Raw genomic sequence first — 27448 nt, 5'->3', positions numbered from 1 at the left:
CGCCACTCTTGCCAGCAGTGCGGTGGAACCCACCCAGCCTCCTCTTGTTTCAAAGGGGGACGACAAGGCAATCGGGGGAAACAACCCTACCCTAAGCAGGCCGCGAGCGGGACCGCTCAGCAGAGCACCAACGCCAGTTAAGTTGGAAACTATGGGTAAATGGTTGGGTCTGTATCCTAATAAAAGGGATGCAAAGTTTTTGTTAGACGGTTTTAAGTTCGGTTTTCTCTTGCCTGTTGCAAGCGAAGTGTCAGTGCGCGCGCACAGGAACCTTCAGTCCGCCCGAGCCTTGCCGTCTGTGTTACGGGAGAAAGTGGATAAGGAGGTCAGGTTGGGCAGGATGGAGGGGCCGTTTAAGTCACCCCCGGTGGATGACTTGGTCATCTCCCCGGTCGGGGTGGTTCCAAAGAAGACTCCGGGCGCTTTTCGGCTCATTCAGCATCTTTCTTACCCGCCAGGGGCATCGGTCAACGACGCAATACCACCGGCTCATTGCTCGGTGGTGTATCAGTCATTTGACGAGGCGCTGGAGATGGTCCGCAGCTGGGGAGCGGGGCCCTCATGGCTAAGATTGATGTTGAGTCAGCCTTTAGATTAATGCCATTGCATCCGGACTCATTTCGCTTTATGGGTTTTCGGATTGGGGCGGAGTATTTCATCGACAAATGTCTGCCGATGGGATGTTCCGTTTCATGCTCGTTTTTCGAGCGCTTTAGCACTTTTCTTCATTGGTGCGTGGAGTCTGCGTCAGGCGGTCACGGGATGGCACATTACCTCGATGATTTCCTGTGTGCGGGGCCGGCTACTGACACAAGATGCGGCGACTTGCTGTTTAGCACACGAGCCCTTTTTTACCACTTCGGTGTCCCGGTAGCCAGGGATAAAACGGAGGGTCCGGCCTCCTGTCTATCATTTTTGGGGATTGAAATTGACACCGTGGCGGGAGAGTGTCGCCTGCCCCAAGACAAAGTGTCAAAGCTCCGCGAAACTATTTGCCGTTTCAGCGGCTCGCGTAAAGTCACGCTGCGGCAGGCGCAGTCCTTGCTGGGCATGCTGAATTTTGCTTGTCGGGTGATACCGATGGGCAGGGTTTTCTGCCGGAAGCTCGAAAGGGCAACAGCGGGGTGTGCCAGGCCGCATCATTTCGTTCGATTGTCCTCGGAATTAAAAAGGGATTTGGCCGTCTGGGCTTCGTTCCTGGAGGATTTCAACGGGGTGAGCATATGGCAAGCGCCAGCCGTGGACAGCGAGAGTTTGCAGCTTTTTACTGATGCTGCAGGTGCCTCTGGATTCGGTTGTTTTCTGGAGGGATCGTGGTGCGCGGCATCTTGGCCGGCAAACTGGCATAGCGAGGGTCTTACAAGAGATCTGGTGCTGCTGGAGCTTTTTCCCATTATGGTAGCGTTGGAAGTTTGGGGCGATCGGTTAGCTAACCGCAGCATAGTGTTCAGGTGCGATAATCTGGGCGTGGTACATGCGATTAATAACCAGAGGGCGAAATCGCTAGTGGTACTGCGGGTACTTGGGCAATTGCTTTTGACATGCTTGCGTAGGAACCTATGGTTCCGAGCGCAGCACGTGCCCGGTTTGGAAAACGGAATCGCAGACGCGTTGTCGCGTGGACAGTGGGAGAGATTTTGGGATTTGGCACCTGAGGCCGAAGAGCAAGGTTTTCACTGTCCTGGTTATGTTTGGCAGGTGATCGGGCCGGACTGGAGGGTCTAGCGTTGCGGTCAATCGCGCCGGCCACGCTCAAGGTGTACGGACAAGCTTGGAGTGAATGGGAGGAGTTTGTCCAGGGGCGTCAGCATCAAGGTAAGAGCAGGCATAGGCTGATGCTTTCTTTTATGTGGGAGCTGTACGTCTCCGGTAGGTCACGAGCAGTGGTTTCGCGGTATTTGGCAGGCATATCGTTTTTCTGCAAGCTGCGAGGCGTCCCTGACGTAACAAAAAGCGAGGTTCTGCGGAAGGCAATGAAAGGGTGGGCGCGAGTCGCGCCGTCGCCACCGGATAGGAGGCGGCCCATCGATGCGGCGTTGTTGCCGGCCGTCATCGAGGCAGTTGGGCGAGTCGCGTCGTCCAAGTTTGAGACGCTTTTGTTTAGTTTGGCGTTCTCTATGGCTTACCACGGGGCCTTTCGAGTTTCTGAGTTGGTAGCGCCTTCCAAGAGAGCAGATTCGCGCATGCTGGTCGGAGACGTAGTAGTGGGTGAGAGGTCCTTGCTGTGCAGGTTGCGACGCTCCAAGACGGATCAAGTGGGGAGAGGACGCTGGGTTACAATGGTCCCAGCGCTGGAGGAGAGCGTTTGCCCGGTGGGGCTGGCAAGGCAATACGTGGTGGTGCGACCCGTTAAGGAGGGGTCTTGGCTGTTGCATTATGATGGGCTGCCAGTCACGAAATACCAGTTTCGATGGATGCTGAGTCGCTGTTTGGCGGGCTTGGGCCTCCCACCCACTGCTTTCGGTACCCATTCCTTTCGCATTGGCGCAGCGACGTCGGCTGCTGCGGCGGGTTGCTCCAGAACTGAAATACAGGCGGTGGGGCGATGGAAGTCGTCAAGCTATAGACGATATATTCGCCCCGTCACATGAGCGGTCGGTTTGCGCTTGGTGCTTTGTTTAAATTTGCAATGTATTATGTTGTTACAGTTCTGTGAATTTATGGTTGTGCGCCTGTTGATGTTACCCCTTTTGTTTTGTTTTATCCTACTCAGGGATTAGCTACTCGCCGTTGCTGGCATGAGTCGGCAGCGGGGGTCTGGAGTTATTTGCGATTTTTTGCCTGACTTGACGGACTGAATTCTAATCTACAATTCGGCTAATTTGGTCTAATCAGAGTCCCTCAGCAGGTCTTTACGTTTCACCTCCAGCTGAGTTATTACATGTGTTTCCCATTTTATACCCCCCCCCCCCTGTTTTTTTATTTTGTTTGTTTTATTTGATCTTTCCCCTTTGTGTCTTTAATTGCGCTTTTAAATTGGCTACGAAACATGGTGCAGTCGGCTAGGCCGTGACTGCTACAATAGCGAGATCTAAAGTTTTCTTTTTTGGCAGATCCTTCAGTATAAACAATTAATAAGCCTCTTAGTAATCAATTCTACCCCTCTTTTTCCCTTCAGGATGGTTTGACGACAATTTGACCATTTGGGTGGTTGGCCACTCTTACATTTATTGGGCGGCCAGGTTTGTGGCCTCGGAAGGGTCTCAGGCATTGCTTGGAGTACAGGGTGTCAGATGGCTTGGCTGGCGAGGAATGATGTGGGGTGAGCTGAGGAGTAGGTTAGTGAGTCAGGCCAGCAAGCATGGAGTCCCTAAGGTGTTGGTTGTCCATCTAGGTGGCAACGACTTGGGGAAGAGGACATCCTTGGATCTGCGGTGGGCCATGATACAGGATCTGGCAAGGGTGACCGCGGCATGGACCAATTGTGTGTTGGTTTTTTCCATGATGGTGCCAAGATTGTGTTGGAGGGGTGTGGCGGATGGTCGCCAGATTGATGAGGCCCGGAAAAAGGTGAACGGAGCGGTGGCAAAGTGGGTGCTGTCCCACGGTGGGAGGGTGGTTCGCCACCCGAGGATACGGTTCAGAGACAGCCACCTTTTCCGGCGCGATGGAGTACATCTATCCAATGAGGGGATGATGTTTTTTCTGGAGGATCTAGGTTTCGCTTTGCAGGAGTTAGGGTAGGTTTATGGTGGCGGTGCGAAAGACTGTTGGGGATGAGTCTTTCGCTGTTGGCGGAAAAGAACGGCAGTTTGGTATTGTAGGGAAAACTGTAGTGTTTTACAGTTTGTTGTGGTTTAGGTGCACTCACCTCCATCGACTTATGGCCGCTTGACCACCCGTCCGGGAAGGCAGCGGCAGGGCACCCAGGAGCGGTGGGTAGTCACTGTGGGGGTTGAGTTGTCACCTATTACCGGTTTATGGTAAGTTTTTAGTAAATTTATAGGGTTAAGTTATTTAAGGTTAATTTAGATTAATTGAGCCGTTCTTTTGGGCCGCCACCATATGCCAGCTGGAGCGGCATATTAAATTAATCTCTTTATTTACAGGTTTCCTAATGGTTAGGGACAAATAAATAGCTAGCAATTTTCTGCCAAAATTCAAGTCTCAGTGTCGTTATTTCTGGTTCTTGGTTATGAATGCTTTACTTTCAAAGAAAGGGGTCCACCAAATATCACTAAGATGTTTAGGAGAGAGTATTGACTGCATAGGAGAGAAAAGAGTTAAACATCTGGGGAGGGGTGGACCTAGCTGTGAGGAAAGTACAGCCTTCTTTAGGGGGAGGGCTTGATATATATAGGGAAGGTGAAGCCATCTTAAGTCTCTTGGTGATTTGGTTTCCCACCCTCCCGCCCTGGTAGTTGGAAATTTTGGCACGTGGTGCTTTGGCTTTAAAGTTGTTGGCTGTTTTCGTTGGCTATTTATTGGCGGAAAAGAACGGCAGTTTGGTATTGTAGGGAAAACTGTAGTGTTTTACAGTTTGTTGTGGTTTAGGTGCACTCACCTCCATCGACTTATGGCCGCTTGACCACCCGTCCGGGAAGGCAGCGGCAGGGCACCCAGGAGCGGTGGGTAGTCACTGTGGGGGTTGAGTTGTCACCTATTACCGGTTTATGGTAAGTTTTTAGTAAATTTATAGGGTTAAGTTATTTAAGGTTAATTTAGATTAATTGAGCCGTTCTTTTGGGCCGCCACCATATGCCAGCTGGAGCGGCATATTAAATTAATCTCTTTATTTACAGGTTTCCTAATGGTTAGGGACAAATAAATAGCTAGCAATTTTCTGCCAAAATTCAAGTCTCAGTGTCGTTATTTCTGGTTCTTGGTTATGAATGCTTTACTTTCAAAGAAAGGGGTCCACCAAATATCACTAAGATGTTTATGACAGGTGAGTGAAGTCCATGTTTGGAGTGGCACACGTATATTCACCAAGAACCCTTTTATGCTGTTCTTACTCTGCTCCAATTTCTTCCTTTTTTTCTAGCATCCATCCTGTTTCATAAGCGTAACTGTAATGATACAAACTAAATAACTCACAAAATACAGTATATTACAAATAAATCACATAATACAGTATATAAGGTTTATTCACAAAATACAAAATCCTTCATATATGAGCGCAGAAAAACTGCAAACAATGCAAAAAGTTTCATGTTTTTTTTTTCCAAACATAACCTGCAGATGGCACCACAATTATTGAAATTACAGTATTATATGAATCAAAGTGATTATAGAGAATAAAAAATTCAAATATGAAGCAATAACAGATTCATGTAAAATTAGTGACAGCTTCAAAAGTAATGTGCATGATATGCATCTACATGCAGGAGAAATGATGGTGCCTTGGAAGGAAATTAATCACTGTGATTACAGAGATTGCACATTCAACATGTTTATCTAAATGCCAATCATTACGAGGCCTTAACCTAAGGCTGGATACACACCTGGCCGACGGATCCACCAACCAATGCAGTGATTGGCAAGGTATATGTACAAACGATCCTGTGCATACACACTTACCAATCTCGGAGATGCTGGGCACGCCCCCAAGCACTCCCTGCACTGTGAATAGATGCAACGGTGGGTGTTCCCCCTAACTCCCCCCCCCCCCCCCCCCCTTCCCTTTCCATCGTAGGACACTGCAGCCCGCAGGTGGTACAGTTGGGAGGTATGATATTGGGTGTATATACCTGCCAATCCGCTAATTGTATATCATTCATAGATCAATTGAATTATACATCGACCATTGTGTACCTAGCTTTAGGTATTCCATAAGGTAAGGTACAGTATGAAGCAATTTGTGCATAAAAGATCATTCAATCATAAATCTAAACAATAACAATGACACTTGTACATAAACATTTAATAGCTGAAAAAAATAGCCTGCTTACTTCAGGACTCTCATTGTTTTTTATTGTTTTTATTGACAGCGTGAATAGGAAGTTTGCACAATGGGGGTCCGCCCCGCATGTCAGTGCCGCCCCCCCCCCCTCCCCAGAAATGCAAAAGCATTTGAGGAGTAACTCCCGGTCAGCGCAGCTCCTGCGGCTGGCCAGGAGAACCTCTTTGCTGCCCGGGTCGCAGCGGCTGCGTGTGACGTCACGCAGCCGCTGCGGCCCGCCCCCTCAACGGTCCGGCCACACCTGCGTTGGCCGGACTGTGCCCCCTAAACGGCGGCTCAATGCTGTCGTCCAGCCCCCTCCCACCCAGCGACCGCCTCTGCCTGTCAATCAGGCAGAGGCAATCGCTAGGCAACGACGGCCTTCGGCCGTCTGGCATATGCGGACGCACTGCGGCATCAGCGCACTGCGGCGCTGGTGCATGCGCAATTCCGACCCGACCGCTGCGATAAACTGCAGCGAGCGATCGGGTCGGAATGACCCCCAATAACCTTATTTTTATTTTATTTTTTTACTCCATTAAGAAAATCACTTGCATAAAAAAACAAAATCAGATTTACAATGTTCAGCATAGAATCATGGACAGATTTAGGAGCCAGGTTAAAAAAGCTCAATCTGGGTTTCTTCCAGAGAGGAGACAAAATAAGTATGTAAAGTGTAATAGGGTTACACCCACAGGTCAAAACGTTATTGAAGTATTGAGCAGGCACTGAAATAATCCATACACTACAGCTACACTATTGTTATCATACTTATCTCTTATATCTTATTTACTCTACTCTACTCAGTATTTAGGTATATCCATGGCTCAGCACAGATGGTTAAATCAAATTGACTTAGGTGCTAATTAAGTCACCAGTGGCCAAGCATGGATACATTTATAACCTGGACCATTGGGGTGCCTTGAGGATTGCGTTTGGGAACCTCTATCTTAAGGCCTCCTCTCCAAACTCTACTGGCCACTTCACGGGGAAGAGGCCGGGCTGTCATGTCACCAGGTCCTGCATCAAAATGACGCAATTTATGGGGCTATGGGTAGGGGGCGTGGCTGAATGATGTGAGTCACATAGGCATCTTAATCATAGGTGCAATGTGTGCGGTGCACATGGGCCCCTGGGTCCAGGGGGCCCCACAACGCACACATTGCAACCATATTGTTTTAATACTCACCTTTCCGGGGTCCTGCAATTGGCGCTACAGCTGCACCAATGACAGTAAAAAATCGCTCCCAAAATGTCCACCGTGCATGCGCAGTAGATAATTTGTCTCCAGACCATGACGTGCGTAGAATACTCCGCCATTGTGCCAGAGCCTATGGAGCCGTTGAGAGGAGGGGGCCCACCCGGAGTCAGCACATGGGTTCCTTCCTCTCTTAAAACGCCCCTGGGGAGTCGCATCATTTAGTGCACCTGCTCCATAATAACTGCAAATCCTGGATATAGGGGTTTATTTACTAAGCCTTGGATGGAGATATAGTCACCGGAGATAAAGTATCAGCCAATCACCTCCTGTCATTTTTCAAACACAGCCTGTGGTATAGCAGTTAGGAGCCGATTGGCTGGTACTTTATCTCCAGCAACTTTATCTCTATCCAAGGCTTAGTAAATAGACCCCATAGTCTCCTCGTCCTGTCCGCTTCACTAGGAAGCGGTCGGGATGTGGGAGATCTGGCTACTTTTCCGTGAGTGTGGAAGATACCTTAAAAATCTGAAGTCTCCCGCAATTTGTGGGAGAGTAGGCAAGTATGTTGTTATTAATGCTACTAGAGCAAAGGAAAACAAACTGTGGTTTTGGAGATAGGCAGATAAAGCCATACATGTTTAGAAACACATGCTATTACATGCCGAACGCTTTGGAAATACATGGTAATAAGGGAGGCGGTCAAGATCCCACTGGACGGGATCCCGGCGGTTGAAATACCGACACCGGAATCCCGACCAGTACAATCCCGACATATTCTCCCTCCGTGGATGTCCACGACACCCATAGAGGGAGAATATAATAGTGTGCCGAGTGTGGTGAGCGAAGCGAGCTCGCAAGGGGCCGCGTTCCGCTCGCCACCCCTGTCGGGATTGTGTGGTCGGGATTCCGGCGTTGGGATTTCGACCGCCGGGATCCCGTCCAGCGGGATTTAGTACTGATCCCGGTAATAAGGCTTACCTCCCACCTGTCCCGATTATCGCAGGACAGTCCCGTTTTTTACAGGCACTGTCCCACCTGCGGACTACAGTGTTCTGCAGTGGGGGGTGGGCAGTTGGGAGACCCCCCTGTCACTTGTGCTCTGCTCAGCGGTGAATAGACGATGTGCGCATGCACACAGTGTCTATTCACGGGCAATAGGGACTTGGGGCACATCAGGCAGCTCACAGAGCACTGGGCATGCCCCCACAATGACAAAATGGGGGCGTAACTTGCAATCGTGGCACTTACCACAAGGCCACACATTCTAGCTGCAAGGCCATGCCCCCTCATTTCAGGCACACATCCGCGGCATGCGCAGGTGTCCCTCTCCAACACTGGCAGAAGTTGGGAGGTATGATAATGCATTATTTTAAAATCAGGATATATACTTTGTTCTGCAATGGGGGTTACACCTGTGAACTTACCATTCAGAGAAGGCATTTGCTTAGCCCTTCGGATTGGACTAAAAAGGTTTTTATATATTCCCTAAATCTGGTTCCTTAACAGGCTTAAAGTTTGATCATGTTACATCTTGTAAAATAAACCCCCCAATGTTATACACATGAAATTCAAGTGATGTGAATGGCCATGCTACATATTTTTGCTTTAGCAGTGATTGCAGAAATGCTGATTATCTTCATCCAACTCTCATATTCACAGTGTAAGCTGTACAAGGAAGTCACGAACAGTATGACAGTAGCTCAACCATGTACACTATTTTGTTTCACTGACAGCCAGGTATGTTTATAGAAGTACTTGTCATCTATTTCCCTTTAGTGACTAAACCAGTGAATTAATATGAAGTCACCAGTATGAAGCTTTGCAATATTCAGTAATGTTGGAAGATTCTTCATGACTCAAAAATCTACATATATCAATCAACAATAAAAGTGATTTCCTTCCTGTAGACTTTAAACTTTGTATTTTGCTTCCTGTGGGAGTATCATGCATCCAGTCTGAAAGCCCCAAAAAAGCTGGATGTTTCATCACCATGGAGCATATCAAGAGAGGAAACAGTCACAAACAGCTCATCCCCAAACCTCAATTCAAAAATGCCTGCCTGGTGCACAGAGTGGAGTCCATATTGTGCATTGGGTGCCCAGCACTTTGTTCCGACTCCTTTGAGAAGCAGAAGTGGTGTGGCATAGGCTGTTTTCTTATTTACACATTGTACCAGCTGCTGTCCCAGGTTAGTACTGGTCTTTTGGTTCTGAGGGTAACGGAAATAAATTTGAGAATATACATAGTATTTTCCATCCTGGAGTATTTTGAGGCGACCATCTTGATAACTCATATTTTGCATATGGGCCAAGGGGCTATTAGAATGTTTAAATTCCCACTGACGGATGGGGTTGCGGCAGGATTGGGAAGTGGCTTCATCAATTTTAGTGTTTTGTGCTGCTGAGAAAAAGCAAAACAATAATATATCTTATGAGCATTGATTTGATAATGTAGAAATTTTTTTTTACCCCATCATAACATTCCAGTTAAAATAACAGATCTAAGCATCTACCTTCTGTTTTGCTAGAAGTTTGTGAACCCTTTCTAATTTTCTGAATTTCTGCTTAAATGTGACTATTAACCTAAATCTTAACTAACAAGAAGACTTTAGCATAACTCTAGATATACAGTTGTATGAGAACATTTCTATATATGAAAATATTTTACCAATTTACCATATAGCTGCTCCAAAAATAGGAGAGGGCAAACCTCCTAGGAAAAAGACAACCAAAACATAGAACACTGATATACCAGGGACGTGCGGTGAGATAAATGGCTCAGGAGGCACTGGCTAGTTAGTACCAAAGCCAGATTTACACACAATATATGTGCCAAAGGGTTCATGTGGGCATTATACACAGGTGCAGCAGTATATACTGCTGGATATTTGGTGAGTTTTGATCAGAGATGTGCAGAAAAGGTAGGCGCCATAGACTTTTTACTCCAGAGTTTTGACTATAAAAATGATTGGAATAATACAAAGAAGATATTTCCAACATATTCTTTTTATTCTACTTGTACTTTATATAGTCAAAACTCTGGCTTATACCATACGTTAGTATGACAGGAAAGGCTCTGCCTCCCCCCACAGCATGTCACTGTGATATTATTTATTTATTTATTACCAGTTATTTCTGCTGCAGTGGTCTCCACAAGTCTGGACAATGGGGTGTAGAGTAGGATCTTGATCCGAGGCACCAACAGGCTCAAAGCTTTGACTGTTCCCAGAATGCACAGCGCCGCCTCCTCTATAACCCCGCCTCCCAGCACAGGAGCTCAATTTGTCAGTTGGTGCTGAAGAAAGCAGGCACTTAACAGGTGTTATTTAATATAGGATTTTCATAAAGATATACTGTATTACGTATTTTTCTCTGTGATTTAGTCACCATATCTCTCCTTTATCTCTGCTGGTGCTGACTACACTACCCAGGGGTTTGGGTTTAGTGATATAGTGCTGCTAATAATTGTACTGTGTTACCTCATATTGCAAGTTATATCATGTCTGCTTCTGAGGGTAACGGTTCTGGGGCGGAACACACTGCTGGTGTTGCTGAAGCCACAGGCACATATGGGGAGAATATAGCAGCTGTGGGCTCTGGTTCTGGGGGCTCCTTGCCCCCCAGTGGGACTGTGGCAACGGAGGCACATACTGACCCTCCGTGGGCCGCTTTTTCTACGCTTCTGCATACGCTAGTTCATAAACTAACACGCCCTATGGGACCCCCAATGCCGGTACAACCGTATGTGGTCCCTGCAGCTAACCCGCCGTGGGCGGACGATTTATCTGCTCAATTAAAGAAGTTGAACCAGTCCCTGACTACTAAAAAGTCTGACCAACGCTCGCCTAGGTCCAAGAGGTCCTCTAAGCGAGCGCTCGTCTCCTCACAATCCACTGCTGTCACTGACACCTCGTCTGATGAAGACAGCACATACACTGACCCCACAGGTTCTGACTCAGATACGGCTGATGGGGAGGGTAGTTCACATGTGGATGTTCCTGATCTTTTGGAGGCTATTAAGTCAATTCTGCAGATTACGGATGATCCCGAGCCTTCCGTTCCTCCTAAGAAACCAGATAGGTTCAAGCGTCAGAAGGTGATTAAACAAGTTTTACCTCACTCTGACCACCTAGTGGATATATACGTCAGGAACCCCTGGCAAAGCCCGGGTACGAAGTTTGTGCCTCAAAAGAAGATGCTGGCTCGCTATCCCCTCGCGCCAGAGCTGTCTAAGAATTGGGAAACGCCTCCTCCAGTAGACTCACATGTGGCTAGGATGGTGGTTTCCTCAACTCTACCTGTCACTACCGTCACGTCTCTAAAAGAGCCTACGGATAAACGTGTCGAGTGTTGTCTAAAAGCGATTTACACCCTTACGGGTGCTGCACAAAGGCCCACTATTGCAGCTACATGGGCGGCAGAGGCTATTGAAGCATGGGCCTTGGAGTTAGAGGCTGAAATCTCCTCTGACCATGCTAGACAATGCTTGTCATATATTGTCACAGCTTCTCGCTATATTAAAGAGGCGGCTTCTGATGCCGGTATCCTAGCAGCCAAGGCCTCTACTACATCAGTCCTGGCTCGCAGGATATTGTGGCTGAGATCCTGGTCTGTGGATCTGGACTCTAGAAAAACCCTGGAGGTACTCCCTTTCAAGGGGGATATTCTGTTTGGGGAGGACTTTAATAAGATAGTGGCTGACTTGGCTACTGCCAAAACTGCCTGTCTGCCTAATACAGCTCCTTCTGTTTCGAAGGCCAAAGGCACGTCCTTTCGTCCTTCAGGTAAAGCAAAAGGTCAGGCGTACCACAAGCAGGCCCGCACTTCCAAACCTGGTAAGCCGAAGCCAAAAAGCCTGGGCTGCCCGTCAGCCAGCAGCCAAGACCGATAAGCCTGCCGCATGACGGGGCGGGCCTCCCTCTGGGGGATCCCAGGGTGGGGGGCCGGCTTCTAGGGTATACCCAGGAATGGTTGTAGACCACTTCAGATGCCTGGGTACGGGAAGTCGTCACTCGAGGTTACGCCATAGCCTTCAAAAACCGACCCCCTCATCGATTTTGCCAGACAGACGTCCCATCGGTCCAGACAAAAGCAAACACTCTGCATTTGGTGGTACAGACCCTCCTGGATACAGGAGTCGTAGTACAGGTGCCTCTTGCTCTGCGGGGCCGGGGGTACTATTCTCCGCTGTTTCTAGCCCCGAAACCGAATAGGTCTTCCCGGCCCATTCTCAACCTCAAGGCACTGAACAAATTTGTGAAGGTTTCCAAGTTCCGTATGGAAACCCTTCACTCTATAGTTCTGGCCTTGGAACCTGGGGACTACAAGGTCTCCCTGGACATACAGGATGCTTACCTGTATATTCCTATAGCAGTGTCACATCAACAATACCTGAGGTTCGCTATTGGCAAACTCCATTACCAGTTTCGGGCGTTACCTTTTGGTTTAACAACTGCTCCGCGAGTCTTCACCAAAGTTATGGCGGTGATGACGGTGGTACTCCGTCGTCAAGGGGTCAGGATCCTGCCGTATCTGGATGACTTGTTAATCCTGGCAAATTCCCCAGATCTTCTCCTGCGTCATCTGGATATGACGGTCCGGTTTCTACAAGCCCACGGGTGGCTCATCAACTGGAAGAAATCCTCCCTGGTCCCTGCTCAAAGCATGGTGCATCTGGGAGCGCTGTTGGACACTCACAACCAGAGGTTGTTCTTGTCTCAGGAGAAAGTCCTGAAACTTCAGGACAGGATTCGTTGCTTCCTTTCTTGTCCGCAAGTGTCGATACATTTGGCAATGCAGGTGCTGTGTTAGGCGCCGGGGTCCGCTCGTCGGTGCGGCCCGGCGCCTAGCAACCAGGGACGCCGTGCGCGTACAGCCGCCGGCTCCCTGGCAACGCTAGACGCCGGGCGCACGGAGCCGCACGGACCCTAGCAACGGGGACGCCACTTACGGACTGCGTTTCCCCGTTGCTGGGTTCAATTTAATTAATAGGTATCTGTTTTCCTGGCCATGCAGCTTGGCAGCTGTATGGCATCTAATCCAATCAGCCTCCAAACAGCTGATTGGAGGACTCCCTGTTAAATACACTTCCTGGGCTTCTCACAGAGGCCGGTAATAGCTTCCTGCATGCTGAATCTGTTTGCTGTGAGTGTTTCCAGTCCTGCTGTATCCGGTCGTTCCTGTTCTCAGTTGTCCTGTACTCGGAAGTCGTCATCTGTTCCTGGAGTCCTGACTGAGCACCTTTTGAACATCCAGTGGTGTTCGTGAGTCACGGCGTAGCCGTGCGTTGCGGCTTGGGCCGCTTTATTATTTGTCATTTATTATTTGTGTTTCGGAGCTTTTGCGGAGGATTCCGCTCCCACAGATCCACTCTGGTATCCAGCGGTGCTGGGTAGGAGTACGGACTAGTGGATTTTGGTTGTCCTTTTCCCTGGCGGGTTACCGCACATACCTCAGGTTTAGTCAGTTAGCTTGTAGCCCCTGGCCTGGTTGTTTAGTCAGAGGGCCCCTTGTTATCACCCTGTCTCGGATTTCCCTTTGTCTCCCATTAAGACCTGAGGGGGCATCGGAGTTGGGCAGACATAATCCGCCCTTCAGACGCGGCTGCCATGGGCTCAAGCAACCATAGTCTCGCAGGGGATTTCTGACAACACGGGCGAGACAACGGAGTTAGGGCGCCAGGGGCTACTTTCTATTCCCGCTCCCTTCCCCAGCATTCCGTTCCAGTACTCCGGTCCTTGCAATAGGACCACCTCAGACCAGAGTGCTGGAATCATAACATGCTGGGCCTCATGGTGTCAGCATTCGACATGGTGGAGTATGCTCAATTCCATTCTCGCCCCCTCCAGAAGCTGATTCTAGCCAAGTGGGATGGCCTGCCTCACCGGATCAGGTCTCACATGATCTCTTTGACTCCGGAGGTCCGTCTGTCGCTGCTCTGGTGGCTCCTGGACCGACAATTGTGCAGAGGCCGTCCCTTCTGGATATCCAACTGGGTCCTGTTGATGACAGATGCCAGTCTAAGAGGTTGGGGCGCGGTGCTGGAGCAGCACTCCTTGCAGGGTCGGTGGACCAAGGAGGAATCTCTCCTCTCGATCAACATTCTGGAATTGCGGGCGGCCTTCAATGCGTTGAACCTAGCCCAGCATTTGATTCAGAACCGTCCTGTTCAAGTACAGTCAGACAACGCCACCATAGTGGCTTACATAAATCATCAAGACGGCACTCGAAGCCGTTTGGCAATGAAGTAAGCCTCACGGATTCTACGTTGGGCAGAACGCCATCTATCGGCAATATCGGCAATATTCATTCCGGGAGTCCTGAATTGGGAAGCGGACTTTCTCAGTCGTCAGGACGTGCATGCCGGCGAGTGGGGCCTCCATCCAGAAGTGTTTCAACTCCTCGTGGAAAGGTGGGGTCTTCCAGATGTGGATCTGATGGCGTCTCGACACAATCACAAGGTTCCGGTCTTCGGAGCAAGGACAAGGGATCCTCAAGCAGCATTCGTGGATGCGCTGGCAGTGCCGTGAAGGTTTCGGCTGCCATACATGTTCCCTCGGGTGTCACTCCTGCCCAGGGTAATTCGGAAGTTCAAGCAAGAAAAAGGAAATCTGCTTCTCATAGCTCCGGCGTGGCCCAGATGGCACTGGTTCTCAGATCTGCAAGGCATATCGTCAGAGCGTCCACTTCTACTTCCACAACGCCCAGACCTCCTCGTTCAGGGCCCCTGTGTCTACCAGGACCTAGCCCGGCTGTCTTTGACGGCGTGGCTCTTGAAGCTTCCGTCTTAAGAGCTAGGGGTTTTTCTGAAGAGGTCATTAAAACTATGTTGCGGGCCCGGAAACCGGCCTCTGCTCGGATTTACCATCAGGTCTGGCATTCCTACTTTGTTTGGTGCGCATTTAACCATTATGACGCTTCCAAGTTTAGTACAGCCAAACTTTTGGCTTTTCTACAGCAGGGCCTAGATTTAGGCCTGCGTCTGGCCTCCCTCAAGGTTCATATTTCTACCTTGTCGGTGTGGTTTCAGAGAAAAATTGCGACTTTACCTGATGTTCATATTTTCACTCAGGGTGTGTTGCGTATCCAACTTCCCTATGTCCCCCCTGTGGCTCCTTGGGACTTGTCGGTGGTTCTGGAGGCGTTACAGGAGCCTCCATTTGAACCTCTTGGTTCAAGCTGACCCTTAAGGTTGTGTTCTTGCTGGCTATTGCCTCTGCTAGAAGAGTGTCGGATTTGGGTGCCTTGTCTTGTAGTTCCCCATATCTGGTTTTTCACCGTGACCGGGCGGTTCTTAGAACTCGTCCCGGATATTTACCTAAGGTGGTTTCTTCGTTCCACCTTAATAAGGAGATTGTGGTTCCAGCTTTTGTTTCTCCTGATTTGTCTCCCAAAGAGTGGTCTTTGGATGTAGTACGGGCTCTCCGTATCTATGTGAAGAGAACTGCTTCTATTCGAAAGTCTGATTCTCTCTTTGTTTTGTTTGGATTTCACAAACATGGCTGGCCTGCTCACAAGCAGACCCTGGCGAGGTGGATTAGAATGGTGATTGCGCATGCTTATGTGAAGGCTGGTCTGTCAGCTCCTGTTCACATTACGGCCCATTCTACTCGGTCTGTTGGACCTTCTTGGGCGGCCCAACGTGGTGCAACCCTTGACCAATTGTGCTAGGCGGCTACGTGGTCCTCCGGTAACACGTTCATAAGGTTCTATGCCTTCGATACTGCCGTTTCCCAGGATGCTTCCTTTGGACGCCGGGTTCTTGTGCCCGCGACAGTGCTTTACCTCCCATAAGGAACTGCTTTAGGACATCCCCATTGTCCAGACTTGTGGAGCCCAGTGTACCCCGCAGCAGAAAACAAGTTTGATGGTAAGAACTTACCCTTGTTAAAGCTCTTTCTGCGAGGTACACTGGGCTCCACAAGGCGCCCACCCTGACGCACTTAGCTTCTTTGGGTTGATATGGCATTAGCCGCTGACACTTCTCTTGTCGTGAGAGTGTGGTGTATGTGGCTACTAAGCGTTGTCGTCTCTTTTCCTGCTACTGCATTGGGCTGGTCAACTAAACTGAGCTCCTGTGCTGGGAGGCGGGGTTATAGAGGAGGCGGCGCTGTGCATTCTGGGAACAGTCAAAGCTTTTAGCCTGTTGGTGCCTCGGATCAAGATCCTACTCTACACCCCATTGTCCAGACTTGTGGAGCCCAGTGTACCTCGCAGAAAGAGTTTTAACAAGGGTAAGTTCTTACCATAAAACTTGTTTTATATAGCGCACACATATTCCGCAGTGCTGTACAGAGAATATTTGCCCATTCACATCAGTCCCTGCCACAGTGGAACTTACAATCTATATTCCTTATTACATGTACACACAGACACATTCACACTAGGGTTAATTTTGTTGGGAGCCAATTAACCTACCAGTATATTTTTGGATTGTGGGTGGAAACCGGGGTACCTGGAGGAAACCCATGCAATATATATACAGTACAGTAGTCACAAATAATCACTGGTGAACCAATTTATAAATGACACATAAAATGTATGTCCTGCTAAGGATTTTTTGGATTACTGATCTGTCTTTAATCCTTCTATGATCCCTGATCACTATATAAACGTTAATATTGCTATGTTTATATGTGATGTCTATGTGTATGGTGTGAATATCATGTTTTTATTGTTTTTACTGAGTCAAATTGCTGTTACATATGAGTTTGTTCATCAGTGATTATTTTAGACTATATCAGTGCTCCATATGTTCTGTTGGTTTGGTTGTTTAAATCATAACAAGAGATAAAGAAAATTGTACATAAATAATAACACACAAAAGCATATACTTTTCCATTCCCTAATTGGTCAAAATGACCAAGCATTACATTTCTCTGTCAGAAAAAAGTAAACTGGTGTGACCACTTTGAGCAGTGACAACTTTAATCAAACGTTTATGGTAATTGTCAATTAGTCCCGCACAAGACCCTGGAGAAGTTTTGGCCCATTCCACCTTACAGGACTGTTTCAATTTATGGATATTTGTGGTCTTTCTTGTATGAACACTCCACTTTAGGTCATGTCACCACATTTTTGTTGGATTAAGGTCTGGCTATGACTCAATCATTCTAAAACATGTAAATCATGTAAAACATTGACTCAATCATTCTAAAACATGTAAATCATGTAAAACATTTTTGTTCCACCATTTTTTGTAGAATGAATTGTGCGTATGCGGTTGTTGTCTTGCTGCAAGACCCACCTTTGGTTTAGCTTCAGTTCATGGATGAACACCCTGGCATTCACCTGTAGAATTTGCCGGCACAATCCAGAATTCATAGTTCCAGTAAATATAGCAAACTGTCCTGGTCCTGTGTCAGCAAAATAGCCCCAAACCTTGTATAACATTTGGGATGAGCAGTGGCGTAAGTTCATCCCAGACGCCCGGAGGCATGATAAATGTTGGTGCCCCCCTACATATACACACACTTACCATATGTAACATAGTAACATAGTATCTGAGGTTGAAAAAATAAGAATTTACTCACCGGTAATTCTATTTCTCGTAGTCCGTAGTGGATGCTGGGGACTCCGTAAGGACCATGGGGAATAGACGGGCTCCGCAGGAGACTGGGCACTCTAAAGAAAGATTCAGGACTATCTGGTGTGCAGTGGCTCCTCCCCCTATGACCCTCCTCCAAGCCTCAGGAACTGTGCCCGGAAGAGCTGACACAATAAGGAAGGATTTTTGAATCCCGGGTAAGACTCATACCAGCCACACCAATCACACCATATAACTCGTGATAGGAACCCCGGTTAACAGTATGATAACAATGGAGCCTCTGAACAGATGGCTCGCAATAACAACCCGATTATAGTAACAATAACTATTTACAAGTATTGCAGACAATCCGCACTTGGGATGGGCGCCCAGCATCCACTACGGACTACGAGAAATAGAATTACCGGTGAGTAAATTCTTATTTTCTCTGACGTCCTAGTGGATGCTGGGGACTCCGTAAGGACCATGGGGATTATACCAAAGCTCCCAAACGGGCGGGAGAGTGCGGATGACTCTGCAGCACCGAATGAGAGAACTCCAGGTCCTCCTCAGCCAGGGTATCAAATTTGTAGAATTTTGCAAACGTGGTTGCCCCTGAGCAAGTAGCAGCTCGGCAAAGTTGTAAAGCCGAGACCCCTCGGGCAGCCGCCCAAGATGAGCCCACCTTCCTTGTGGAATGGGCTTTTACTGATTTAGGCTGCGGTAATCCCACCGCAGAATGCGCCAGCTGAATAGTGCTACAAATCCAGCGCGCGATAGACTGCTTAGAAGCAGGAGCACCCAGCTTGTTGGGTGCATACAGGATAAACAGCGAGTCAGTCTTCCTGACTCCAGCCGTCCTGGAAACATACATTTTCAGGGCCCTGACTACGTCTAGTAACTTGGAATCCTCCAAGTCCCTAGTAGCCGCAGGCACCACAATAGGTTGGTTCAAGTGAAAAGCCGAGACCACCTTCGGGAGCAACTGAGGACGAGTCCTCAACTCTGCCCTATCCATATGGAAAATCAGATAAGGACTTTTACAAGACAAAGCCGCCAATTCTGATACTCGCCTGGCCGAAGCCAGGGCCAACAACATGACCACTTTCCACGTGAGATATTTCAAATCCACAGTCTTAAGTGGCTCGAACCAATGTGATTTCAGGAATTCCAAAACCACATTGAGATCCCAAGGTGCCACTGGGGGCACAAAAGGAGGCTGAATATGCAGAACTCCTTTGACAAACGTCTGAACTTCAGGCAGTGAAGCCAGTTCTTTTTGGAAGAAAATCGACAGAGCCGAAATCTGGACCTTAATGGACCCCAATTTGAGGCCCAACGTCACCCCTGCTTGCAAGAAATGCAGGAATCGACCCAGCTGAAATTCCTCCGTCGGGGCCTTCTTGGCCTCACACCACGCAACATATTTTCGCCAAATGCGGTGATAACGTTTTGCGGTGACATTCTTCCTGGCTTTGATCAGGGTAGGGATGACCTCCTCCGGAATGCCCTTTTCCTTTAGGATCCGGTGTTCAACCGCCATGCCGTCAAACGTAGCCGCGGTAAGTCTTGGAACAGACAGGGTCCCTGCTGCAGCAGGTCTTGTCTGAGCGGCAGAGGCCAAGGGTCCTCTGCAAGCATCTCTTGAAGTTCCGGGTACCAAGCTCTTCTTGGCCAATCCGGAACCACGAGTATAGTTTTCACTCCTCGCTTTCTTATTATTCTCAGTACCTTGGGGATGAGAGGCAGAGGAGGAAACACATAAACCGACTGGTACATCCACGGTGTCACTAGAGCGTCCACAGCGATCGCCTGAGGGTCCCTTGACCTGGCGCAATATCTTTTCAACTTTTTGTTGAGGCGGGACGCCATCATGTCCACCTTTTGGTCTTTCCCAACGGTCTACCAGCATTTGGAAGACTTCTGGATGAAGTCCCCATTCTCCCGGGTGGAGGTCGTGCCTGCTGAGGAAGTCTGCTTCCCAGTTGTCCACTCCCGGAATGAACACTGCTGTCAGTGCCAACACATGATTCTCTGCCCATCGGAGAATCCTTGTGGCTTCTGCCATCGCCATCCTGCTTCTTGTGCCGCCCTGTCTGTTTACATGGGCGACCGCCGTGATGTTGTCTGATTGGATCAGTACCGGCTGGTTCTGAAGCAGGGGCCTTGCTTGGCTTAGGGCATTGTAAATGGCCCTTAGCTCCAGAATATTTATGTGAAGCGAAATCTCCCGATTTGACCACAGTCCTTGGAAATTTCTTCCCTGTGTGACTGCACCCCAGCCCCGAAGGCTGGCATCCGTGGTCACCAGGACCCAGTCCTGTATTCCGAATCTGCGGCCCTCTAGTAGATGAGCCCCCTGCAGCCACCACAGCAGCGACACCCTGGTCCTTGCCGACAGGGTTAATCACTGTTGCATCTGGAGATGGGACCCGGACCATTTGTCCAACAGGTCCCACTGGAACGTCCTTGCGTGGAACCTTCCGAATGGGATTGCTTCGTACGAAGCTACCATTTTTCCCAGGACTCGTGTGCATTGATGTACCGACACCTGTCCTGGTTTTAGGGTGTCTTTGACTAGAGATGACAACTCCTCTGCTTTTTCCACTGGAAGAAACACTCTTTTCTGGTCTGTGTCCAGAATCATTCCCAGGAACAGAAGACGTGTCGTCGGGACCAGCTGTGACTTTGGAATATTGAGAATCCAGCCGTGCTGTTGTAGCACTTCCCGAGAAAGTGCTACCCCCACTACCAACTGTTCTTTGGACCTCGCCTTTATCAGGAGATCGTCCAAGTATGGGATAATTAAAACTCCCTTCTTGCGAAGGAGTATCATCATTTCGGCCATTACCTTGGTAAAGACCCTCGGTGCCGTGGATAACCCAAACGGCAGCGTCTGGAACTGATAGTGACAGTCCTGTACCACAAATCTGAGGTACTCCTGGTGCGGAGGGTAAATAGGGACATGCAGGTAGGCATCCTTGATGTCCAGGGAGACCATGTAATCCCCCTCGTCCAGGCTCGCAATAACCGCCCTGAGCGATTCCATCTTGAACTTGAACCTTTTGATATAAGTGTTCAAGGCTTTTAAATTTAAGATGGGTCTCACCGAACCGTCCGGTTTCGGTACCACAAACATTGTGGAATAGTAACCCTTTCCCTGTTGAAGGAGGGGTACCTTGACAATCACTTGCTGTGAATATAGTTTTTGAATAGCCACCAACACTGCCTCCCTGGCAGAGGGAGTTGCCGGTAAGGCAGATTTTAGGAAACGGCAGGGGGGAGACGTCTCGAATTCCAGCCTGTACCCCTGAGACACTACTTGAAGGACCCAGGGATCCACCTGTGAGAGAGCCCACTGTGTGCTGAAATTCCTGAGACGGGCCCCCACCGTACCCGGGTCCGCCTGAGCAGCCCCAGCGTCATGCTGTGGACTTACCGGACGCAGGGGAGGACTTCTGCTCTTGGGAACTAGCTGTGTGCTGCAGCTTTTTCCCCCTACCTCTGCCCCTCGGCAGAAAGGATGAGCCTCTAGCCCTCTTATTTTTCTGGGGCCGAAAGGACTGTACCTGATAATACGGTGCTTTCTTTTGCTGTGGGGTAGCCTGTGGCAAAAAGGTCGATTTCCCAGCAGTAGCTGTGGAAACAAGGTCTGACAGACCATCCCCAAAAAGTTCCACCCCTTTATAGGGCAAAACTTCCATGTGCCGCTTCGAGTCGGCATCGCCTGACCATTGCCGAGTCCATAACCCCCTTCTGGCGGCAATGGACATAGCGCTTATTTTTGATGCCAGCCGGCAAATATCCCTCTGTGCATCACGCATGTATAAGACGGCGTCTTTTATATGCTCTATCGTCAGCAAAATATTGTCCCTATCCATGGTATCAATGTTATCCGACAGGGAATCTGACCACGCAGCTGCAGCACTGCACTTCCAAGCCGATGCAATAGCGGGTCTCAATATAATGCCGGTGTGTGTGTATATAGCTTTAAGGGTATTTTCCTGCTTTCTATCAGCAGGTTCCTTTAGGGCGGCCGTATCCGGAGACGGTAGTGCCACCTTTTTTGATAAGCGTGTCAGCGCTTTATCTACCCTAGGGGGTGTTTCCCAACGTGACCTATCCTCTGGCAGGAAAGGGTACGCTGCCAATAACCGTTTAGAAACTATTAATTTCTTATCTGGGGAAGACCACGCTTCCTCACACACCTCATTTAATTCCTCAGATGCAGGAAAAACTACTGGTAGTTTTTTCTCACCAAACATAATACCCTTTTTTGTGGTACCTGGGGTATTATCAGAAATGTGTAATACATTTTTCATTGCCTCAATCATGTAACGGGTGGACCTATTGGAGGGTACACTAGTCTCATCGTCGTCGACACTGGAGTCGGTATCCGTGTCGACATCTGTATCTGTCATCTGAGGTAGCGGGCGTTTTACAGCCCCTGATGACATTTGAGACGCTTGGACAGGCACAAGCTGAGAAGCCGGCTGTCCTATGTCGTCAAACCTTTTATGTAAGGAGCTGACACTGTCACGTAATTCCTTCCATAAGTCCATCCACACAGGTGTCGACCCCGCAGGGGGTGACATCACATTCACAGGCATTTGCTCTGCCTCCACATCATTATCCTCATCATACATGTCGATACAGCAGTACCGACACACAGCACACACACAGGGAATGCTCTGACAGAGGACAGGACCCCACAAAGCCCTTTGGGGAGACAGAGGGAGAGTATGCCAGCACACACCAGAGCGCTATATATCACAGGGATATCACCTTATAAAAAAGTGTTTTCCCTTATAGCTGCATATATATTGTATACTGCGCCTAAATTGTGCCCCCCCTCTCTTTTTTACCCTTTCTGTAGTGCAGGACTGCAGGGAAGAGCCAGGGAGCGATCCTTCCAGCGAAGCTGTGAGGGAAAATGGCGCCAGTGTGCTGAGGGAGAAGGCCCCGCCCCTTTTTCGGCGGGCTTTCTCCCGCTATTTTAAAACGTCTGGCAGGGGTTAATTTACACCTATATAGCCCCTGGGGCTATATATGGTGTTAGTTTGCCAGCCAAGGTGTATATTATTGCTGCTCAGGGCGCCCCCCCCAGCGCCCTGCACCCATTAGTGACCGAAGTGTGTGGTGTGCATGAGGAGCAATGGCGCACAGCTGCAGTGCTGTGCGCTACCTTGGAGGAAGACAGAAGTCTTCAGCCGCCGATTTTCCGGACCTTCTTGCTTCTGGCTCTGTAAGGGGGACGGCGGCGTGGCTCCGGGAACGGACGACGAGGTCGGGTCCTGTGTTCGATCCCTCTGGAGCTAATGGTGTCCAGTAGCCTAAGAAGCCCAAGCTACCACCAGTTAGGTAGGTTCGCTTCTTCTCCCCTTAGTCCCTCGCTGCAGTGAGCCTGTTGCCAGCAGGTCTCACTGTAAAATAAAAAACCTAAACTATACTTTCTTTCTAGGAGCTAAGGAGAGCCCCTAGTGTGCATCCAGCTCGGCCGGGCACAGAAATCTAACTGAGGCTTGGAGGAGGGTCATAGGGGGAGGAGCCAGTGCACACCAGATAGTCCTGAATCTTTCTTTAGAGTGCCCAGTCTCCTGCGGAGCCCGTCTATTCCCCATGGTCCTTACGGAGTCCCCAGCATCCACTAGGACGTCAGAGAAAAGACAATTGTCCATCGAGTTCAACCTATTTGTGGTCTCCTATGCATGATGATTTGACAAAAATTTCTGACTGATGCTGCTGTCAGCCGTTCCGTTTTATCCCTATTTATAGTAACTATAATGCATGACTATGCACCATACCCCTGGATATCCTTATCCATTAGGAATTTATCTAACCCATTCTTAAAGGTGTTGACAGATTCCGCCATTACAACTCCCTCGGGCAGGGAATTCCAAACACGTATTGTCCTTACCGTGAAAAAGCCTTTACGCCGTATTGTGCGGAATCTCCTCTCCTCTAACCTGAGCGAGTGTCCACGAGTCCTCTGTGTTGATCTAACCAAAAACAGGTCCCGCGCAAGCTCTGTGTATTGTCCCCTTATATATTTGTAGATGTTGATCATATCCCCTCTTAGTCTCCGCTTTTCCAATGTAAACATGCCTAGTCTTTCAAGCCTTTCCTTGTATTCCATCGTCTCCATGCCCTTAATTAGTTTGGTCGCCCTCCTCTGTACCTTTTCAAGCTCCAGGATATCCTTTTTGTAGTACGGTGCCCAGAATTGTACACAGTATTCAAGGTGTGGCCTCACAAGTGATTTATATAACGGGAGTATAATACTGTCGTCCCTAGCATCAATACCCCGTTTTATGCATGCTAATATCTTATTAGCCTTCTTTGCTGCAGTCCTACTTTGGGTACTACTGCTTAGCTTGCTATCTATGAGGACACCTAAGTCCTTTTCCAGTACAGAATCCCCTAATTTTACTCCATTTAGTAGGTAGGTGTAATTTTTGTTCTTGTTACCACAGTGCATTACCTTACACTTGTCTGTGTTGAAGCGCATTCGGCTGCCCATGCTTCTAATTTAACTAAGTCATTCTGAAGAGACTCGGCATCCTCCTCTGTATTTATAGCCTTACACAATTTGGTATCATCTGCAAAAATTGACACCATGCTCTCTAGACCTTCTGTTAGGTTGTTAATGAAAATATTGAACAATAGCGGACCTAATACTGAGCCTTGCGGCACACCACTTAGCACTTCAGTCCAAGTTGAAAAAGATCCATTAACCACAACGCGCTGCTCCCTGTTATCTAACCAGTTTTTGACCCAAGTGCATATTGTGCTTCCTAGCCCTGATTCTTGTAGCTTGTAGATAAGTCTCATGTGTGGTACAGTATCGAACGCTTTGGCAAAGTCTAAAAAGATTACATCCACGTCTTTACCCTGATCTAGGTTTGCGCTTACTGTTTCATAAAAGCCAAGTAAGTTGGTTTGACAGGATCTGTCCTTCATAAACCCATGTTGATTCCTTTTAATGACCTTATTGACTTCAAGGAACTTCTGAATACTATCTCTTAGAATACCTTCCAATACTTTCCCCACTATAGATGTAAGACTAACTGGACTATAATTACCTGGTTCAGCTTTACTTCCCTTTTTGAATATAGGCACTACTTCCGCTATACGCCAGTCTTTGGGAACCATACCTGATATAACTGAATCCTTAAAGATCAAAGATAGCGGTTTTGCCAGTTCAGAGTGAAGCTCCATTAGAACCCTTGGGTGAATACCATCGGGCCCTGGTGATTTATTAATCTTTAAATGTTTTAATCGGTCACAGACTACTTCCTCGCTTAAATAAGTACCTATCAGTGGGATATTCTCATTATTGAGATTGTGTGTCAGTCCCTGAAATGGGTCCTCTCTAGTGAATACTGTTGAAAAAAACTCATTTAGTGTGTCCGCTATGTCATTATCATTTTTGCTTAAGACTCCCAACTTGTCTTTTAAAGGGCCTATACTCTCCTTCTTTAATCTCTTGCTATTAATGTATTTAAAGAATTTTTTGGGATTCGCTTTGCTTTCCTTTGTAACTATCCAGCACTCAGAGTGAACAGTAGTAGCGTGCTCAGGTACCTTTCCCAATAGTAATATAGATACACATACAAAGTGGACGCACTCCAAGTCAGTCATTACAATAAAACAGACACCAGCAGACCTTTATAGTACACCTACATTGCTCCCTCACCCGCCAAACACCTCATTCACTTAAAAACAAACACACGCCTCTTTCACTTAAACATACACATGCCGCTTTCACTTTAACACACAAACGCCTTTCACTTAAACACACACAAGCCTCTTTCACTTAAAAACACACATATGCCTCTCACACACACATGCCTCCTTCACTTAAAAACACACACCCATGCCTCCTTCACTCAAAAAAAAAAAAAAACACACACACACACGCCGCTTTCACTTAAACACACACACATGCCTCTCACTTACACACACACACATGCCTCTCACACACACAAAGACACATTCAGAAACAGACACCCCTCCATATATTTGTAAGGTAGCGTGTACCCAGACCAGGTGTGTGCTCTGTACATAGTCCTGTAGAAATGCTCAAATGCCTCCTTTAATCCTTGCCTCTCACACACATGCCTCTCACTTACACACACACATGCTTCACACACACACACACACACACACACACACACACACACACACACACACACACATGCCTCTTGCTTACACACACACACACACACACACACACACACACATATGACTCACACGCACACACAAATGCCTCTCATTTACACACACACCACCTCTCACACACATGCCTCTCTCTATGACACGCACACACACACGCATGCCTCTCACTTACACACACACGCCTCTCACTTACACACACATGCCTCGCACACACACACACACACACACATGCCTCTCACTTATACACACACATGCCTCACACACACACTCAACACAGTGCTTTCAACATTTATTAAAGCCCCCCCAGCACAGCCAACTACACCTTCCAACACACAGTGCAGCTTGAGGCAAGTGCTGCCAGTGCCTACCTTTGGCTATCAACAATCTGACAGAGGAACAGAGAGCTTCACTCGGCTGGCTTGCTTAACTGGAAGGTCCCGGGAGGAGCTGTGCTCTGGAGCTCCCCCTAGCTGCAGCCAGTGCCAGCTGTCTGTATATACAGGAGGCAGCTTCCATGTCACTGACACAGCTCCTCCGTCTGCAAGAATGATAAAAAAAAAAAAAGTAGCAACGAGCAATCGTTAGGCAGCGGGAGACAATGGAGGAGCAGTGCCAACTTGAGGTCAGGAGCCCGGCGGCAGCCAACTCCACTGCCTCCCACAGTTCCGCCACTGGGGATGAGGTTCTTTTGCAGCAATGCAGTATTTGGTCTCCGCTGCCGCATGCTGTCTCACCTGTCCCATTGCTCCGGTCCCTGATGCCATTGTGGTTTCTCCATTCTGGCAGGCCGCATCTTTCCAGCTACGATCACGTCCCTTCTGCCCCCAGACATCAGCAGAGATCCCAGCTTCCATGGGCGGCATTTCCTATCGATGCTGGCCTCTGGAAGCCACCATGTTGAAGCCGGTCAGCTGACTGCTGTACCACCAATGGAGGCTCAGGATTCTTCCCAGAGCAATCACATCCAATCATAGGGAAGCCGGGGGGTATAAAGGGATCATTCATGCATACAGCACAGGCCAGTGCAATGTTGTTTTCAGCCTAGCAGGGTGTATTCTGCATTAAGACTCCAAGTGTGGCTTTTATCTCTCATTACTCCTGGCTCCAGTATTCCAGTTCAATCCGGTATCTCTAGAGTTCCAGTTCAATCCCGATGACTCCAGCATTCCGATTCAATCCCGATGACCCCAGTATTCCGGTTCAATCTCAGTGTCTGCAGTATTCTAGTTCAATCCCAGTGACTTCAGTATTCTGGTTCAGTCCCAGTGACTTCAGTATTCCGGTTCAGTCCCAGTGACTCTAGTATTCGGGTTCAATCCCGGTGTTTCCAGTATTCGGGTTCAATCCCAGTGACTCTAGTATTCTGGTTTAGTCCAGGTATTTCCAGTATTCGGGTTCAATCCCAGTGACTCTAGTATTCTGGGTCAATCCCGGTGTTTCCAGTATTCGGGTTCAATCCCAGTGGCTCTAGTATTCTGGTTCAGTCCCGATGACTCTAGTATTCCAGTTCAATGCCGGTGTTTCCAGTATTCAGGTTCAATCCCAGTGACTACAGTATGCTGGTACATAACAGGTATCAGTACCACTTGAGATCTGGACTCTCATGACTATGTCTTCATTGTGAGTGACTGCTCCAAGATCAGTCCAATATCAGTTATAGTAAT

At 48.4% G+C, this 27448-nt stretch overlaps 1 protein-coding gene across 2 annotated transcripts in view; it reads right to left on the bottom strand.

Moving 5' to 3' along the window:
* Positions 1-5069: 5069 nt before the first annotated feature.
* LOC134948755 (tumor necrosis factor ligand superfamily member 10-like) overlaps positions 5070-27448 on the bottom strand; it is a 141300-nt gene continuing 118921 nt past the window's right edge. The window contains exon 5 of one of the 2 annotated variants that reach the window (XM_063936955.1): positions 5070-9482. In XM_063936955.1, the coding sequence (XP_063793025.1) occupies positions 9025-9482 (458 nt within the window). In that variant the 3' untranslated portion in view covers positions 5070-9024. The remainder of the gene's footprint in view (positions 9483-27448) is intronic. The other variant, XM_063936956.1, reaches the window with a different exon arrangement.

This window comes from Pseudophryne corroboree, chromosome 8 (genome assembly GCF_028390025.1).
Source record: "Pseudophryne corroboree isolate aPseCor3 chromosome 8, aPseCor3.hap2, whole genome shotgun sequence".
NCBI lineage: Eukaryota > Metazoa > Chordata > Amphibia > Anura > Myobatrachidae > Pseudophryne > Pseudophryne corroboree.
Note: the sequence above shows the minus strand (reverse complement) of the source record. Positions and strands in the feature narration are given on the sequence as shown.